General features: G+C 39.4%; 1 protein-coding gene across 1 annotated transcript in view; it reads right to left on the bottom strand.

The window, feature by feature from the left end:
• gabrb4 (gamma-aminobutyric acid type A receptor subunit beta4) overlaps nt 1-21,181 on the bottom strand; it is a 57,444-nt gene that overhangs the window by 7,179 nt on the left and 29,084 nt on the right. The window contains exons 2-4 of the mRNA XM_073479507.1: nt 12,855-12,922; nt 11,170-11,390; nt 417-499 (exon numbers count right to left, since the gene is read on the bottom strand). Coding sequence (XP_073335608.1) covers nt 417-499; nt 11,170-11,390; nt 12,855-12,922 — 372 coding nt within the window. The remainder of the gene's footprint in view (nt 1-416; nt 500-11,169; nt 11,391-12,854; nt 12,923-21,181) is intronic.

The following is a 21,181-nucleotide window of genomic DNA, read 5'->3' as shown; positions in this document are numbered from 1 at the left end:
TTTATTGATTTTCACAGCTGAATAAACAAAGTGTCATCAAAGGACAACACAAATTTGATATTGTTTTACTTATATGTGCAGGACCCCTCTAGCTTCACACAGCGTTCTGGGGACATGTTTCCCCTCTGAGGACATCTTGTCTATTCGGTTCTCAAGAGTTTGTATTATTATGACCTTATTAATATTGCAAATGTTATATTTCTGAGTGTGAATTTATTTTCCAAAACTACATGGTACACCTTAAATTATGTGTAAAAAGTAACATGCAATGATTTTAATATAGTAATAACCCAGTGATAACTGTTCGCTGACAGTCGCACTTATTGCTTTTGAAGGGTGCTGTGAGTTCAGTATGAAGGTCTTTGTTGTGAGAGACAAAGTAAAGAAAAAGCATTATTTTCTTTTGCATTACTTACAGCTTTCAATCTCCAGGGTGCAGTTCTGTTCATCGAGAGGGTACCTCCTCAAGTCCATCATGCAAGCAGCGGTCGTGGTTATTCTACGAAGAAAAGACACAAACAGAACAGAGTCTTAGGTGATATCATTACAGCAGAAACAGATAATTGTATGAATTTCTTTCCCCACAAATGAAGGAAAAGGTAAAAGGTTAGGTTCACACAAAAATGAAAATGCAGTCATTATTTACTCGCCCTTTTGCCAATGAAAAGTTGGGTATAGTTTTGTAGCCCACAAGAGACTCCTGGAGCTTCACAGCAAAACATCGTTGCAGCACTCTCCTAAAAAACTGAAGAAGATGGGGACAGCGGGGATAATTTCGGGAGAATGCTGCAACAGCGTTTTGCCGTGAAGCTCCAGGAATGATTAGTGGACTACAAAACTTCACCAGACTTCCCGTCGCCATGAGAGTGAGTAGATGATGACTGACTTTTTATTTTTGGGTGTACTGTTCTTTTAAGAGAGAGAAATTACGTGTAACACCTTTCACACATTGCACATATGATGAACTACCACTTACTCAAGCCGTACTTTCAAAGTCAGTTTTTTGTGGTTGTCCATAACAGAAAGCCTCACACAAGTTCACCTTTTATCTGTATAATATTGTGAGAATATACTGATACTGCATGCATCCTGATGGGTTCGAATGTGTGTATATTTGTAGCACATTCCTGTTTCTTAACTTAAGGAACATGAAGTTATCCATAACCTTTTAAGGCTCATTGGAGCTTGAGATGTTGCCTGAGTGCGCGTGGCACAGGACAGGGGGAGCATGTTAAAAGAGTTTGGTTTTTATTTGACTATTTTTCCAAATTTCCGGAGACTCTTAAATATGATTTATTTTCTTAGATTTCTGTGGTCTGGAGACATATTTCCTTTTATGTGGATCACCGACTGCTCAGCATCTGCAACTTTGTCAATGTACGTTATTTATTGCTAGTTCCCAGATATGCATTTCTGCCAGCTAGCTTCAGCAAAGATGTATGCATTGCAGTTTATTAAAGTCAATAAATCCAGTAGCCCAGGAAAACAGCTTTGGCTACAAATTACACATGTAGGGGTCTCTGGCATTTAACTGAGATATTTACCGGTGCAGCACATTTTAGTAATTACATTTCTGCTGTTCATACCAGCTGCTATGTGTTCATCATACCAGCGTTCATTCGCTTACTGCCCTCCTGTGTAAATGAAATAGAAAAATTAATTTTCAGCTCATCATCTCTGTGTCAGAAGCCACCAGCACGTTCACGGGGGAAGTTTGATACGCAGCATGTACGTCCCTGTGTGTATGTTAGAGCCTGATGACAGTAATATGTAGCGCTGCCCTTTAAAGCACATTTGGATACATTATTAATCATGTTTAAGTCAATGCCACCACTGCTGCTACAGTCTGTAGTTTTACATTGATGCAGTGAGCAAATGTGCACAACCATCTACAGTACCCAGAATTGGTAATACAGTAGATAATACGCTGTATGCATTGGAAATATATTGCTTGAACTCAGAGTTTGTAAATTGGTCATGGTGGGGTGAACAGTGTGCTGTCGGCAGGTAATTGGAAAACAAAATATGTTCTGCTCAAGCTGATTGGGCCAGATTAAACACATGTGGGGGCCTCTGGGTCCGTGATAGCAGGAGGCACCAGAAGGGTAAAGAAAATAACACACATAAACAAAATGTGTGACAGCTATGTATTTATTATTCACAATGACACTGAGCTGCATTCTGCTGCACAAGCATTAAGCTGCTCAAACTGCATTCTGCTCCGCTCTACTGTACCGCACCTCCCTGCTGCCTCACAGTGCTCCGCTGCTCTGAGCGGACAGCGGGGCTGCCACTGGTACACACTGTGAGGAGATAACATCATGCCTAATTACATTAATAGGAAAGGTCACTTGGCAATCATGATTTCCCAGGCAAATCACTAAAGAGAAGCGTTGTTTTCCTTCAATGTTTTTTCACTTCCGTGCAGTGGTTGTCCATTTGATACAAATAAATAGGTACGATTTCGATATTGTGGCTGACTGTTTTTCTGTATCTTCAGCTCGGGGATTTCCTGTGAGACTCAGCCAACTACGCATCTTTTAACATGTTTGTTTCATAAACTACAAGCAATCCCGAACAGACAACATAAGGAATTATTTAATTCTTCACATTGTTCAGATATATTTGGCCAGTTTACAGACATGGAATAAAAATTGGCAAAAATAAATAAATGGAGGAATGTCTTCACACAGTTGGACTCATCAACTGGTGCGTTTCACAGACTTTACTTAACCACAAAGAAACGACACTTGATGAAGCTGGCAGTGTCTCAATATTGTAATCTTTGTCAATAAATCTGTTCTGGATTTTCCCGCATGTGATGTGGGAATGCCGCCCAACTAAATATTTGTGGGAGCAGGTTTGTGATTGGATCGTATTTTACCTGATACCCTCAAGCAATGCTATTAAATGAAGACCCTAACTTTAACTTAAACATGTCTCGGCGAAAATGATGGGGCAGCTGTGGCAAAATGGCTGCAATCAACTCACAGAAACCTCCACATTCACTTTTTAATATGTGCATTTTACATATGCTGAATATATTATATTCTGTATAAACAGTATATATAAATATATTGATGAATTTCAGAAAATATATGGGCCCAAAACAAAGGTGCTGGGGACCTGGGAGGGAGCACTGAGACAGCAAAATCTTTTAATTAACTATCTTACATATTGCTCTTTTAAGTATTTCTCAACATAGGTGACTAAAAAAGACGACAAATGCAAAAGACATACATATTCACTCAGAAACTGAGTCTCTTATTAGATTTGATTAAAATCGTGCCAAATCCTGATCCTGATCCAACTGAGCTGCAGCCACTTCAAACCAGTAACAAGAGTAAAGAGAAAAGAAGAAAAACAGAAATTTCGAATGTGAAATAATTTAAACTGTTCCAACTTTTTTCTCCAATGGATAATATCTTAATTTAGCATCTTAGCATTCATAGCAAGAGGCTGATTGAACACATGTTAACCACAGCCTTTTATAGATCTACTTAGCCACTTTGAGCCCAAAAGTGAAATAGTGTTAAAATACATCAGCAAATGAAAAAAAATGTATGCCAAAGTTGTATCCTACTGCATACAGTGGAAAGTAGAACAAACTAAAATGTGGAGAGAGCTGCCTGAAACCTCAGGCTGTAGCAAGGTCCTGAGTCCTCTGTGATCATGAACAGGAAGACATACCCTGTCAAGACACAGTTAGAGTTCTTAAAAGACAATACCCCTGGTAGTATAGTGAAGCAGTGAAACCATGGCAGCAGCAGCAGCAGCAGCTTGGAGTATTGGACAGATATGAATTCTTTACCCCTTGGCAGAGAGGGGGAAAAACACTACGAATAAAATTGACTTTATATTTGACAGTTAACAAGTGAGGAGAGAATCATCACTGAGTAGGCACGAGTCGGGACGGCTCACAGCGAGGGGCTGGGATATGGAAATGTCAGCAGATGTAGGTCAGCAACTTAGGATTCCCACCAGAGATGGTCAGCAGACCTGAGCAGGCACTGCAGTCTGACACTCAGCAGTCTGTTTACTTTGTAGAGATCAAGACGATATGTGATATTGGTTGGTTTGTTGGTTTTTTTGTACAGATCAGACCGTGAGAAGAACAACATAGACACATTCTAAAGAGTTTGAGGCTAACCTGTGTGGGGTAAAGGCCAAAGTATATCTGATATCAGTGCGTTGCTGTTGTTTCTGCAGCATCATAGTGATGTTGTTCCAGGACCGTCACTTCAACTTTTGAAAAAGCAACGAAAACCACATCTGGAACAAGCTGCTGTGGTTGAGTGGGTTCTGTACAGGACTCTTACTCTGGAGACTGTTGTTCAAATCCTGGAACATACTGCTCACTTTTTATTGTTCTGTTGCTGTTTGGTTAGGTTGCAGGAACTGCAAGGCTTGGTTAGGTTTCGGGAACTAAAACACATTAATGTGTAGCTGCTTTTAACACATGATTTACATGATTTTAGCTTTGTTTTATTAATCCAGATTTTACTTATTCATTATTATTTCCCTGTCTTACACTGTTTATATTTATATTTGCGATTACCCCAATTACTTTCTTTTTAGTGATTTAGTGATTCTTTGTTGATATGTTGCATATAAAGCATATGGTAATGTTTAACAATTACATAATGGGTAAGTTATTTGAACTGAATGAATGTTTGTGATGCCATTATAAACAATTAAAATAAAAACTCATAAGGCTTTTATTAACCTTCTTAAGTAATCTATAAACTGTTAAAACGTTTAAGTGCTTATAAATATATATTATAATCTGACAATTAACATGTTTATGATTCTATTATTGGCAGTTATTAAAACATATCATGTTAATGAGCATCTTATAAGGATATGTGAGGACTTTATTACCTATTACCTAATGGTTATTACAAGGACCTTAACATAAAGCGCTACCACACTACGCGCCTACTGGAAGGCCAACAGTAAGGCCTGAGGGAGTAGAAACTTTCAATTCACAACTAAAGGTGCATTCCACCCCTTTTTACAGGCCACTCTAATTTTCCCAGACCAGGCATTGTGCCAGCATCACATGGCAACTACAAGCAATCTGGAGGTGGATCCAAGAGGCTCAGAGCGAGAGGCTTTCAGATATGTGAGCAATAGTTTTGACACCTACACAGTCTACTCTTGTATCTGCCTCTGTGAGGTAGCTTGGAGATCATAGTACTACAAGGTGGTTTAATAAACACAGGAACACAAGAGAGCGGATTCACAGGAATGGGAAGAGAGAAAACACCATCTGGCGAAAGCTTAGTTCAACAAAGCCCTCAATGCTCTCAGGACCCAGTGCGCTACCAAACCGGATTGTGAGTTCGCTAACGATGATTCAGCCCCTCAACTCACTGGCAAGTTAGACAAACGTGCTCTATCACAAACACCCGGCTGGACACTGTCTCCTGACACTGACTTCTTTTATTGATGTTTGGAATGACTCTGTTGTTTGCAACGCCACAAATGCTCTCCTGCACTGCTCAGCAGTCTTCAGACCCAGCCCTCATGCACTATCATTCCTCCAACTTTTGATTCTCACAATCCATGAACAATTGGGCACTCTTGCATACTTATGGACAATAAGTCTCCAATCTACTTTATCTACATGTCATTGGCAGTAGGACTCAGATCCTTTACGTGGGTAAAAGTATCAGGACACCTATGTTAAAAAAGTTGAAGTAATGTTTTAAAAAATCCTATTTAAATAAAAGTACAAAAGTATTTTCATCAAAATCTTCAGGTATCAAAAGTTAAAAGAACTTGGTCTGCACAGAAATAGCCTAGTCAGAGATAATTTATATGACATATTGGATTACTTCATCAAATCATAAGCTTGCAGTATTTTAGTGGTGTAGTTGGTGGAACTAGGCTGTGGTAAAATAGTAAAAAAAAATGACATCCTAAAAAGTTTCCCTGGCCTCGACAGAAAATGTCATGAGGTAAAAGAAAGAGGTAAAGTAGAATTATGGACGGCACCAGTGCTAATAGAATCAGACTGCACTTACACTAAAGCTGCGATGCATTGTGGGATGACATTGCTTCCTTTTCTTTCATAAAGGATGGTCCAGTGTATCCTGTCTTTGAGGAGATGAGAAAGGACGCACTGAAGCACCTTTCCTTAGTATTGAAAGAATTCAACCAGCTCTTATCATGGCTACCACTTAAATGCTTCCAGGTCATTTCAGTCAATTAGGAACTTTCACGAGAAAAAAAAGACTAAATGACTGCAACCCGTTCAGCAGCCTGGTCAGTGGCCCTACGCTAAGTTGGATGCTGTAGTTACCCCTATAGTGTCAGTTCTTGAAGCGCCCCTCTAATGAAGTAGTATGAAGAGTAAAAAAAAAAATCTGAGTGGGGGGCGATCAGGGTGGTTTGTTGAGTCGGACACTGGACATCCTCCACCGGAAACCAGGGTTTGCGTCCAGAGTCTGACATAACTAACAAAACTGTACACAAGTTACGTGACTTAACATAGTCCTAGTATGATCTTTCCCTCAACCTAACCAAGTAGTTTTTTGTGCCTAAACCTGACCAAAGCCACCATTTCACATTAATAACAGTCATAACATGTCAAAATATGTGACCCGTTTGTCAGCCAACATTATTTTGAAAGTCTAACCGGATGTTGCATCTTAGATATTATTGCAAAACTGACACTAGAAGGGTAGGTAGAGCATCATCATCAGAAGCTAAAGGCCACAGACCAAACTGCTATATATGACTAGTTGGGGGCAAGTATGTGTTTGCGGTTCCCCTCCGAAGAGTCACAAGTTAGGTCTGATAATGACTGTAATGTGAAAGAAGAAAAAGCTCTGCTACAGTCATATGTTTTTAATTATTTAGACTTTTGTCTATTTCTTTATTATTGATTTTATTACTTCCACTTTCAAACAAGTAATTAACTGTAACATCTGAGAAGTTTAAAGGGGAAATCACTCTTAAGTGAAGCTGTCAACAGCTCATAAATATCTGAAATGATCACAAGCCAAAATGTTTGGGGACCACTGGCTTAATCTTTAACAATACATTGGAGTGAAAAATACAATATTTTCCTCTGAAAGGTAGTGGTTTTGCAGTATAAAGTAGAATGCAATAAAAATACTCAAGTAATGTAAGTTAAAATTGTATTAGTACAGTAATTTTTTATGTAATGCCTGCTTTGACTAAGCTATGCTGATTTCTGTTTTGTCTGCTAACCCAAATACCTATCAATGCATCAAAAAAATGTGATTTAATAATAAGGTCAACAATAAACTAAGTATATCACTAAACCGTCTGAATCAGATCAGATTTTAGTTCTTTCATTGTTCATTTCTCAGTGTTATTTGTGAAATACCAAATTATCCACAATTTTGTCACATTAAATCATTATGTGTGTACATTTCAAATATGCTTGTGGCATCTTGCATACATGTACATTTTTGTTTACAGAAAAATAATATGTCTAATAAGTTGACGCAGTCCGCTTGGTTTAGCCACAGAACAGAGACTGCAGGTACAGAGAATGCACCGTTCAACGCTCAACATGAGATCAGTGGGCGAGTAAATGAGGACGGAGTTGTGAGGTAGAAAGAATGTCAGCCTGTTCTTAAAATGAACACAAAAATAGAAATGGTTGATCAACTCAGATCAGCTCAGCTTAGATTAAAATCACTGCAAACACTAGGAATCAAGGTAAATAAAGGCGAGAAAAAAGAACAAACACCAGTATCAGCACATTTCACAGTGAGTGGATAGGTGAGAGCGCAGCACCAGGTGCAGTAGTGTGTGTAATGTGATTGTCCACAGTTTGCATTTTACTGTGCTCAAGAGTAACACGGGGAACAGATTCAAACAGGCGGTCTTTACGAGAAAATGCATTTAAGACAACAAAAACTTCAAATGGTCAGACTTAAGAGGTGAACTGAACTGAGAATACAACATCTATTGTTAAAGTTCCATCTATACTTCTGGTAAACAAAATGTCCACACAACCCTTGGGCAAAGTCAAACATTTTAACAAAGCCATTTAATTGCATGCTTACAGGAGGCTTGTAAAGGTCCTGAAATCATCATTGGCATGTAGATTATGCCTCAATCTTCCGTACACTGCTGAAAAAGTGGTCTGGAGGACAGATCCAAGGGCTTGACGCCATCTGCCTTTTACCATTACTGCAGTGGGTGATGATAGCAGTAAACCCCTGTGCAGTGTGCTTGAAGATGAGATGTTGGAGGACTGGCTGATACTAGTGTCCCCAGCAACAGTCTTAACTTTGTGATTCATGCAGGCACAAAGCCAGTGGAGGTGCAAATGCAGGTGTAATGCCATTTTCTTCTGGCACAAGTCCATTTTACTATGCTTGTGTCTGCGTGGTACTTTTTGAGGGAACCTGGATGTGCTGAGGTACACAGGCTGAGCAGAGCAGCTGGGAATGTTTATTCAGATCAGGTGGTGCAGTGTAATGTTGGTGCCATTTTGGCATGAAACTGATCACGTTTCCACCGGCTCTACTGAGTGGAGGCACACATAAGTGACATTTTTAATGTTCTAAACACTGAAACCATCACAGTTATATGTAATTTATTGATTAAGGCCAATTTATCCTTTACACAACTACTTGTAGGATGCATGATGTCCTTCTATTATATTTCAGTATTTTCCTGTAGCGTTAGGTCGCATAATGTAGAAATTTTTCTCACTCCCAACTCGTCAAATACCTAGACTTGGTCAGTGGCCTTAAGCTAATTACCATGCTCTACTTACCTCTCTAGTGGTAGTTTTGGATGTGAATGGCTCAGCGTTCAAGTTAACAATAATATGCTATATGCTACATCCAGCTAGACTTCAAAATAAAAAAAACATATCTTTTGGGCAATTATTAAAGTTTTCAAATGGTCGCGGCTTGGTTAGGTCTAGGAACCAAAAAATTACTTGGTTAGGTTTCAGCACCAAAACAACTACTTGATTAGGTTTAGGAACCACCGAGACTATTACTTGGTTAGGTTTAGGAACCAAAACTACTACTTGGTTAGGTTTAGGCAACAAAACTACTACTTGGTTAGGTTTAGCCTCCAAAACTACTATTTGGTTAGGTTTAGGTTTCAAGAATACTTGGTAAGGTTTGGACATAAAAACTACTTGGTTAGGTTTAGAATAAGATAATACTTTGGGTTAAAATAACTACATTCACTCTTGCCTTAGGTCTCAAACGGAACGTGAAACCCCATCTAAGGAGGTAAGTCCACTCCCAAGCAATCCACCACCCCAGTCCCCCTCTGATGCAGACTTTTCTCGAGCTTTATACCAAAGGGGAGCTTTAAGGCGTGACGTTAGAGTGGTAACTACATCGTTAAACTTAGCATAGTGCCACTGACCAGGCTACTATATTTGACACATCGAGAAGGAGAGTGGTCTACTAAAACACCAGCAAAGTTGATGAGCAAGCTTGCTCAAGCCTGTGAGAGCTGACGAATGAGAACAGACTGGGCTTTTAAGGAGGCGGGTCTTAAAGAGACAGGCACTAAAATGGAGTGTTCAGACATAGGGTGTATAGAGGTGCTGCAGCAACGGACAGTGTAAGAAAAACACTGTGTTTTGAATATCAAAGCATGTAAACATTCTTGTTGATGCACAAAAAAGAAGTATAGAGCTGAAATACGGGGGAAGACATAAAGTGATTAGATTGGCCTTTATTGAAATACGCCCCTATGATACCTGCTGATAACTTATTCCTCTGGCAAATAATATATTCATCCTGCTCTGGACCCTTCTCAGAGTGGCACCAAGCTGCTCCAAGATTACATTTCTACATTGCCAGGTCCATGTACAATTGTCACTGAGGGTAAAAAACAAACCCAACGATTCATCTTAGGTAGACATTTGCATTGTTTGCTCTCCAGTAGCAGTGAGATTGCATTTCTGCCATGTTGATACCTTGTGAACAGTCATAAAAAGAAAAAAGAAAAAACTTTTGCCATCATAGCTTCCTTTGTGTCAGGACCAATTCAGTAATTCAGAGTTTCTGAATACTGATTATAGCATTAATAATTCATCACTTCATATGATCTACACCTCGTCACTGACGTTTTCTTTTATTCATGGAACAAAACACGTTTCCAGCTTCTTTGCCTCCATCAAACTGCTTTATTTTAATGACTTGTGTTAAGAAAAGCAGCAATCCATTCCCAGTTTGAACAAACCTCAGGACACTTTCCTACTTTTAGACGTCCCTGAGGGATTTTGGATGGGTCCCTCTGTGCACATTTACTGTTGACTGAATTGTCTAGTTTGTCACAGCGATCTGGGACATTAAGGTGGTGAGCATTTTGAACCTTTTTTTAGCCTTTTTAGGTTGATGAATTTTGGATTTAATGAACCTGTCTGCTTCTAAAGTATTATTATTGTTTGTCCTGAGTCATACTTAGAACTTTGTACTATTTACTTTATAAATAAAGCTTAAAAGTTTATTCATTGTTGCCAAAAATAAATCTCTCATAACTCATCCTGCCACAGGACCAAAAACTTGCGTTGATCTTGTTTTTCTCACTACATATGATCGCGAGCTCTCAAAATTTCACTTCTTGAGGCAAATGATGAAAGCAGCAGTTATCTAATTAAAAGTTATCTTGAGCATGATGGGGTCTTCAGCAGTCTACTGTTGGCAAAAAAACGTCAATAAAGTGCTCCTGTTTTTTCTGGTCTAATATTTAATCAATTGTTTGTTTTTGCTCTAGATTTCTAAATACTGGTGATGCCATTCATCTATTTTCTTCATGTGCTCATCCTGTTTAGGATAAAGGATAAAGCCTATGCCAGCATGGCTGAAGCATTTTTCCTGTATATCTATATTTTTTCTGTGGCTTAATCATCTTGCATTATTAAATCTTTCTTTACAAAGATCTCTGACGGCCTAACATTCTTTTTCCTTTTTATCTTCTCTGTAAGTTGCAACTTGTACAAATAGTTCAGGTTCACCCAGGAGATAGATATTGAAATGGAAACTGAAGAAAATGAAACCAAACGACAAATAATGTACAGCGTATCGATTAGCCGCACATTGGAGAGAAGAAATTCTGATGCAAACCAACAGACAAGCCATACAGAGCGAGTGAAATCAATGCACATGGTAAGAGACGTATGAGACACGAAGCAGAAACTGTTCATACCTCAGCCCGTATAAGACAGTGCCGTCAGGGTGCAGACGGATCATACGGTTTTTTACTGTCACACCATGAAGAAAGGACTTCTTGTCATTAAGGAAGTAGGTGTCAGGGAGCCAAAGCTGGTCTGCTACACGGTTGTCCAGAGTCAGGTTCAGCTTCAGCTCACCATAGGCCAAACGCTTATCTCGCCAGCTCTGCTGGAAATACATTGTGATGGTGTAGTCCTGCGGAGAAGAAAGTCACAGACAAAAAACTATTCAGTCGTGCACAAGGTGAAGAGCTACGATGACTATTTACTTCTCGCTTTTGTGTTGGTCTTGTTATTCCCTACTAATGGCGGATGAATGTAGACATAGCTTAAGAAACAGTAGGAACGGTTTAATGTAGGGAACACGAACACTAACAGACATGAAAATAAATTCCCTCCATGCAGTGCTTTACCATGATGTAATTCAATGAAGGGCAAAAAGAGGAATAAGCAACTTTGATACAGCTAAAACAGCAATAAAATGAATCTGCTAGGAGGGCACAACAACACTATTTTATGCACTCGGATCATGAAAATTGTTTAGCTTTTTAATACAATAAGAAAAAAAGAAACTGCTCAGCAAAAATAGGACATGGGCAGCAAACCAATAAATACAGCTGTGCTAGTACTGTATCTAACTGGAAAAGCGCTCAAGTGGAGATATATGCTCTGACAGCTAATGCATCATTGGCCCTCTGGTCAAAGTACTGTAGTCTACAGTCAGACTCATGAGACATGTGACACATTGGTAGGACATTGGCATACACAGCTTTTTCAAATGCAGATTTGGGGAAAAGCGTTTTAAATTGGTTTGACAAAAGCAGACAAACCTATTTTGACACGTGTCTGTCAACAAAAACACCAAGTAGTTGCAAACATCAATTGATTTTATGTGATTTTTGTGTGCTTTTTTGTTTAATCGATGAAAGCATTTATCTTGCCACTTCATCAAATTTCAAATTCACACAATATCTGTTGTCATAGTTAAGAGTCCCTATGTTCTCACTCTGAACTCATGATTCGAAGATGTTCAAGAGCGATGCTATCTCAACCAAGAAAGAAAGAAAGAAAGAACACAAAAATACACAAAACAGAAAAGCTATTTCTATTCCGCCTCACCATATCGGAGGAGTGAGCTGCACTGTGAGTGACGATGTCAAGCTGAGTGAAAGACAGAGTGCTAAGAGACACAATGACGTCATCACTCAGACATCGGCCATATTGCCTTCTTCACTCCTCAGCCTGCATTCCTGACTGCTCTCAAGTCTTTGCCAGAGCAAAAGAATACGTGCTGTCTTGAGGCGTAGTGTAAGGATTACAGTGAAAAAATATGTTCAAGTAAAAAAATAAAACATTCAACATTCACAACGAGCAGCATTTGTTGATGGGAAGCCGGTGAGGGATCATGTCCTTTTTTGACACACTGGTACCTCCCTCTGGTTATAGCTGGGTGCTTGCCTGGAGATGTGTGGGAACTGGGGAGATTAGCATGAACCTTTTGTGTGTTCTACCCTCACTGTGAAGTACCCTGTTGGCAGCAAGACAGTGGCTCCTCAACAGTAGTTAGCAGTGATAAGGACTGCACTGTGAGGAGGAACTGGACACATTTTGGCAGGCACCTAAAACCAAAGACATAGGACATAAGACGTGTGTAACTTACCATGTTTACTTCTGAGATGGAGTCGATGCTTGCTATGTTGATGCTCATTCCTACGATGACTGGAGGACCTGAGGGAACAAAGAAAAAGTGCTGTCACTAAAAAAGAACATAAAGAGTAACATGCAACTACTGCACTTTTTGAAAGCACTTTCAGCTGCACCAAGCAAAGTACACTGATGGAGTGGTGATAATATTAAAGTTCTTAAATGCATATTTCAATTTTATATTCTTTTTAAAACAAGCCCACTCCCATCAGATTTTTGCAAAACGGGACATTTTTGTAACTCAGAATACTGGAATTCAGCCACACATCAGAAAGCGATATTCCTCATAAAAAGACCAACATCAGACAGATTTGCATTATGTTTTTGTTTTTTTTACATTTTAAGGCAAACTACTGCTCAAATACATTGGTTACTCTTGTAGTGTAAAGTACGCCAACGACAAAGCACATTTAAGTCTGCTGTTTTGTTGCTGCTTACAGAGTGTATGTAAAACAGAATGTATAGATCAGCTGCTCTCAGAAGCTTATGAAACTACACTGAGAAAATGCACTCACCCATACTAATTTCTAGGCTGGCAGTTCATGTAAAGGAACAGGAAGAGCAAACTGTGCCTCATTTATATGATTACAGCACACGCTGTAGACATGTAAACAGCCATGTACATCAACTCCCTTACATGTACAGTAAACACTTAGCCCACTTCAATATTCACACAACTTTAGCTTTACAAGGATTATCCTTTCACAGTGCCCGTATAGCCACAGTCGCTGTAAGCAACGGTAGGTGACTTCAGACATACTCTGGCTATGTTATATATAATCAAACAGAGACATCTATATACAGCACTGTCCTCACTTTAGGGACATTTTTTTAAATACTGTGTGCACTGCAATGATTAATTACCATCTTCCACATGCTACAGTAGCGTATTCCCTGAGTCTCAACATTTTCTTTTAAAGCTAGGGTTGGAAATTTATTCTAAAAGCATCTTTTGTTGTATTGGTAGACAATCTCTGAACATCAGAGTATCACAGTACACAGCCAATGAGCCTGCTGTTTAGCAGCTACCTTGGCTAACTCGGTGGCACTACGCACACAGCCTCTGAGCAAAAGATTGAGGCAGCTTCAGTGGCAGTGACAGAATATCGTTTGCCTGCTAACTGAGTAACTCAAAGCACACGGTCCCTGCACTGAAGAATAGTGCTGCAGCAGCAGCAACATACTAGTTCAGCGGCTAATGTTAGCACAAAGCACACAGCCACAGCAGTAAGGACTAACTGCTGGGCTGGGTAACCTTTTCATACTGAGGTAGACTCGTGATGGCTATTTTGCTTGTGTATATATGATTGTAAAATTTAACAGAGCTGTTTATTTATATATTTATTAGACTAAAAAAAGAGCTTGCTGAACGTAGCAAACCAGCCGCTAACACATCTAGCCAGCAAGCACCTGAAGGGAGGGCTTGCTCTTGTTAGTTTCTACCTCAAGTTCATTCATTTGTAGTTTATTTTTCATATCACGTTTTATTGAAACAAAATCTGGAATATTAGCATCACAGTACAGCCATGTCTCTGTGGTCAACATAGTAATGCTGAAGAAGCTAGACGCTGGACTGCAGAGAGGACTAGAGTCTAGAGTCTATTTAATGTTGCTTGTTTTCTATTTTTTCTGTGTTCTTAACCTTTTCTAGTAAGCATAAAAATAGAAAACTGTCACCCACCACTTGAGAAGCCGCTACCCCAGGCATTGGATTTGGGGAGGGAAGAGATTTGTCGACAGTGATTCTCAGCATTTTATTTTTTAACAAATTCTTTCTCTTCTTTCTCTTTCTCTTTTTTATAGATTTACAGTGGTAATGTTATCCTCAACACCTCAACACCCCCCCCCCCCCCCCCCCTTTTCTGCCTCTTCGAGCCTTGTCAGCCTCACATTGCGCCAGTGAGAATGATCTGGCCACAAAATATGATTGCTGACACGAAAAACAGAAACAGCAGAAACAGTCCAGTGATTGGTTCATGTGGCAGTGCTGAATCAGTATATTTAGATAATGCCCCATGGTATTATAGTGGAAATGACATTAGCATACGGATCATAAACAACGCAGAAAGCAGATGTACTACAATATGTACTCTATCACGTGTATCATTATCATACAGTCTTCGCACACCCCTTCTCTCTGTGCCACTCTGTTTGTCCTCTCACTGCACTAATTAACAACAAAACTGATGACGCCAATGACGAGAAACGTACTGAACAGTTTTCAAACCATCTTGCTGTGGTGCCATCGGATTTGTCCTTGCACATCTGTTTGAATGAGTTGTTTTCACATGTCCTCTCTTTTTAAAACTTTGCCAGGCCTCATTTCCTACACATAAGTATCTGCACAATGGGGCAGCCATGAGCTAACAACAATTGATCACTGCAAGTGCATGAAGCGTTAAACATACTATTTGAAGTCTAAGTAACATTAAAGTAATCGATAAGCATTTATTCATTTTTTTTAAATAATGTAATAAAATTTGCATGTTTTATGTCAAGACTCTGGGATTAGATACAGGCAGTAATGAGCCAGTGTGACTCACAGGACCGAGTGATTAATTTCTACACTCAGCTGATGGATGACCTGCACAAGTTCACAAAACAGACTTAGATTATAAAAAACAATCATGACTTTTGTGCATTGTCTCTCTTTGACTAGAACAGATCTACAACTTTCAGAACTACCCTTTCTTCAGAATCCTCTCAAAATATAATGCTTTGAAACCAAAGAGATGGATAACAGATCTTGACAGTTACCGCAGACAGCTGGAGTCATGGGGATGTTTATGGGTTGCAGACTTGCACAGTTCAGAGCCCATAAAGTTTTTTTGACAATGTATTAAAATTGCTAATATAACCCTCATCTGTCCAAATAGCTTCACGACACTGAAATAAAGACTCTGGGTGCATGAAAAGGCTAGACGCCTATACTTCTTTTTATTGGTGATGGCTAAAAATACAGTTCAATCAAAGCTGTCAGTCTGCACTTTACCCTCTCTAACTATAGTGTTTGTCACTCTAATAACAGCATAGACTCACAAATTGTCTGTCGGGCTTCAATTACGTAGAGCATGGAGCTTATTGTACCAATCTATTGTATGAAATAAGAGCAGAATGAGCACATCTGACTAAAAATATTTTGTCTGAACAAAAAATATTAATAAAAATAATTGGCATTTAATTTGATCACCAATTAGATCGTTGAAATTCCTGCATTGATGGAAAGAACTTCATTAAGTATGCTTCAATCACATGGAAGTTTGCTTTGTTGAAACAATTGAAAATTATCTGTGATTTTTTATATACTAGTGAGACTCTGTTAGCATGGAAAACGCTGGTCCTGGTTAAGTGACTAGACGAGCCAGAAGTCGTGCCCATATTACTCACAAGGTATCATGGGGGCTAGGAATAAGGTGCATAATGGACATCTGTGTATGAATGCAGAGTCTATGGACAAGGGACACATTTGTTGTCCGATTTTCTGAGTTGTATTGACCAATCAATATTGAGCAGGCTTTTGTTGTTTGCAGGTAAGCAGTCCATGTGGAGAGCAATTGAGGCGGAACACATTGACGAGATGCATTCTCAGGACCCATCTGTTATCTTCATGACGATTTTTTATTAGCTTTAATTAGTTGTATCTCAACTACAAGTCCATTTTCATGTCTCTGGGTACCAATCAGACTCTAAACAATGACCACCACATGAAGGAGAAAGTCTTGGCATTGGATGTTGCCTCCAGAGGCTAATTTGTCATCAGACAATAGCTGAAGGGTTCTGAGATTGGACTTCACCAAAAGCATTGTCCACTTTAATAACAAATTCATTGAACATTGTACATAAGAAAGCTTCAGTGTATCCAGACACTCCAGAACAAATACAAACCAGAAATGCATTAGAGTAAAATGGGGTCCAAACACCCCGTGCAATTCAAAACCTCTCATTGACCAGGAGCTATCATGAAGCCAAGACCCACATTAAATAAGGCTTAAACAGTTGGTTTGGTAAAGTTTAATCCTGCAGGGCACACTGCCAGAATCTGATCCACAAGGACCAAAACTATTTTCAGTAAATATTTTTGTGTCTTACTCACGAGTGGTATTGTGTCACTCACCGTTTTGTTGAAACCCGAAACCCAATGAACATACGTTACCATCCCTAACTACACTTAATCAACACATTTCAATGTATGAATCCACTTGAACTATAAGCAACCATTGTGGTGCAGCTTGCAAGTATGATTGCATTGGCACACATGCATGTGCTGAACACCACCTGGGCGTATATCATTGCTAAATGCTTGGGAAACCATGCAGCAGCTGTGTAGTGGGCAATTTATGCAAACGTTAACAAGTCAATGCAGTACCAGTTACTGGTGTTCTCCAGTGGCCTCAGTCAACCAGAAGCTGGTAGAAACACTGGAACCAGTCACTGCTTTTTAACAGAGTAAACTGGGCTCAATATCAGGAGATTGGACGGAGTAGATACACATTTGTGAACAAAGTAGAAGTCCGTCGATACCTGCTGATTTGATTTAGGTGAATGGACCATTAAGTCAAAGCTTTTATCAACCTTTAAATTAGAAAGTATTATCATAACTAGGCCTTTATTTTCTGGCTCTTTGCCAAACAAAACTATGCTCTATCCAAAGAGTCCAAAGAGTTTCTAATGTAAAACTCTTGGGTGTTTCTGTTTACTGAATGCACCATTGGAGGGGACATTAACAACAGTATGTCTATCAGATAACAACCCAAACTAAACTCTGATGGTATGAAACCTCTGTTGAGATTTACTCTGATTCATCTAAATGACTTAAAGATCCATCCTTTGGGCCCCTTCCTGCAGATATTGGTTAATTACCATGTTTCTCTTCAAATACTGGTACTAAAATATTAACCAGCAAACCACTTGGCTGTAAAGGCCCATCTATCCTCTCTCTTACATCCTGTAATCCTATTTCCTCTCCCCCACCTCTCCTCCCACTACACTAAATGCCCCGAAGCTTTGTCATATTCCCTGACCCATCTCTTTCGACAAAAAAGGGGAGAAAGTAGGACCATTTCCATCGCACTTTGCGAAGGCAACCAGTAACAGTTTTCCCTAGAGATGTCAAAGTACATTCATTCGCTAGATGAAAACAGAAAGCACCAATCTCTCTCTCTCCCACTCCCTCTCTGCATATTTGACCCTGCTTTAGTGAAACAGAAACACTCACTTTGTCACCACAGCTCTCCCAAAATAAAACCGCTACCTGCACTTGCACTTCACGAGTTCGGAGAGCAAACCTTTTTATCTTTAAATAAGCATTTCTCCATCAATTGTCTACCAACATTGTCTATGAAATGCTTGATTTTTTTTCCTCCGATGAACACTTGGAAATTGTTTTAAAAATAATACTATTAACTTATGAACAAAGTGCTCACTACAGTCCTCTTTTAGTCGAGAACTTTTTAGGATTTCATCCGAAAGGATGGAGTGAGTGAGGAGGAGATTGTACCGTCCATAGCACCATATTGTCTCTAAACAATTAACATACGAGTGTGTCAAACTGTTCCTGCTTTCTAGTTTTACACTAATGTCAGCCAATAATCACAGTAGAAACAGTTTTCAGTGTCTGATGATGGGCTGAAATTAGATCTGTTACATTAAAACAATTATGCAAACTCCAATTGTAAAATAGTTTTGCCTCACACATTGCCATCCCAGGTCGTCAAGAACCAATGCCACTTAGTTATGGCCCTTGGCGTCTCACACAGACACACAATGTACACTTAGCGTTCAATGTGGAAAACCTTTTGTGCCAGAGAGCGTTTCTGGGCCTTATGGGGGTAACATGCTGTGCTATTTCTTGGCCAGGAGCGGTGACAGAAATCTTGTCCTCACTGGGAAGTCGGGTGTTCAACGCTCTCGATTCTCGACTGTTCTATTGCATTCAGCAATGTGTGAAAAAGACTTTATAAGCTTCGGCCATCACCCAAAAGATATTCCAACATTCTTCCAAATGGCAGAATTTACTACAGCACTGCAGCACCGGGGCTTCTCGAGATGGGCATCGAGACAGGAGGTACAACTTATCCTCCAGCTTTCACTAGGGCAACAGAGGTCATTATTATGAAATCAAAGTGTGAGCAAATCAATCAAGTCATGAAGAACATTCCTATAGAGCAGAGCAACCAGCAAAAACATTTTCTCATTAAAAACACTGACCACCATGCTCACACCTCGTTTCTTTGCCAATGTGATATTGTTTATTGAGTGCAAAATGAATAAGAAACTGCCATATAGCTATCTTAAAGAAGAGATATTCTCCAACTTTCTTGACAATGGCAATACTATGTGTTTGCACCTGAGATGTCAATATTTTAGCAACAATTATCTGATTTCTGGTTTCACACCCACCTTTATCAAACAGGCTGTTTTTACAGGATTGGTTTGACATTTTGGAAAATATGCTTGTTAGCTTTCTTGGCCAGAGTTAGATGAGAACAGTTACAATATCTGCCTTGCAACATCTCTAGCTTGTGCGCTAAGCTAAGATTATCTAAACAAAGCTAAGCCAAGCTAACCAGCTGTTGCCAGTGGCTCCATATTTACTGTACAGACATAACAGTGGCATTGATCTCCTCATCTTACTCTTACCAAAACATCCAACTATACCTTTAACAAAACATTATTTACAATCGATCACTGGCTGGTTGGCAGTATTGCTGGCCTTCATGGATATTACTACCTCGTCAGACATCCTTACATTTAGAGCATAAATTATGCACTCAGAACCCCTAAAAATCTTAAATAATAAGTAACCAGAAAGAGAAGGAATAGTGTTAATGTGGATGACATTACCATTGGTTGGTGTGGTGTGAGGGCAGCTCTGGGTTGTCAAAACTAACACTGAGCCCTCTGGGGTATCATGGTGAAAAAGCCTCCTTAAAAATATGTGCAATTTGAAACTAAATTGCTGACATTTACATTACATTGTTACTAAATGGTGATGCCTGCCTTATGATCCCCGCCTGATGATCCCCATGGTAACCGTTTGCAATTAGTACATCATCCTCACAACACCTGAATCGTGTTTCAGTATTGGATGATTGACCTGGATCATGGCTGAGGGAATTATTAGCAGGGCTGGGAACTTTGCGATGACGACAGCTGCTGCGTCGACTAGATTCCCTCGACGGTTCAAAAACCAGCCAGTCATGCATCTCACTGTGCTCATCATGTTTTCCCAGCTTGTTGACAGTTGCCTCTTCTTTTTTTTGAAAATTTGCTTAGCTTTCCTCTCCTTTGCTTATTATGTATGTGCAGTATGCTGTCCTCTCAACTCCAACAATGTGTCGCCACATTCAGCTTCCAGTCTGACAGTCTTATCTAGCCTCGGGGCAGATGAGCTACAGTGATGTTGTGGGCAGTGAGGCTGCCCTATTTAATGTTTTCCTTGGTAATGGCAGCTCATATCATAACAATATAAGTTCAGTGTCAAGGAATGGTCATAAGATTAAAAGATATATCTCAACTTCAGCTGAAGGCAGTGCAGAATGTCTCTTTAGGCAGCCAAGTTGCTTAAGTTTGCCTATAAATAACACAATTTGAGACATTTAAAATTGTACATAGTCCAACTTTGTGGACTAAAGTCGCAACATACAAAAAATGTTTAGTTAACATATCAGTGGTTTTACTAGTTAACATTTATTCTGGCAGTTGGGTTGAAATCTGAAAAATGCGGAAGAAATCATTCTTGCTTTTGCACAGAATCACAGATTAAATTTTGCCGGTCCATGTCAATGTAATGGCAGCTATACCTGGACTGTAAAGAGTGCTGTAATGGTTTGTCATAGTTTTTAATCAATGCGGTTTCCCTTCGTGTGTCAGAGAGTAACCAGCTGGGTGCTTGCCAAATTAGCAAAAACGGCCTCCATTATGGACTGTCAATGTCAGCCAAAGCTTTTACTGGAGCTCCTCAAAGATAAAATATGTACTGTATGTATAAGCAGAGTCTGATATTGGTTTCTATACATTATTAAAATGTTTTCAATAAACAATCAAACACTGATGGTTCACATGCTTGCCACTGTTACTCGTATATTCCTTTATGGATGAGCAAAGTATCATTAAATTGTGGCATTTTTAAATGCAGTTTGGCATAGCATTCTCCACGAGATTAAAGTACAGGGCATATTAGGCTATTGCTTACTCTGGTATGTGTTCGGGTTAACAGTGCTAATTTTAGATACTAATACAAGATACTGTATGTCTGCCATTTGAATAATTGCAGGCTTTATC

This window comes from Pagrus major, chromosome 13 (assembly GCF_040436345.1).
Source record: "Pagrus major chromosome 13, Pma_NU_1.0".
NCBI classification, from domain to species: Eukaryota; Metazoa; Chordata; class Actinopteri; order Spariformes; family Sparidae; genus Pagrus; species Pagrus major.
The sequence above is the reverse complement of the archived record's forward strand: the minus strand, read 5'-3'. Positions and strand labels throughout refer to the sequence as shown.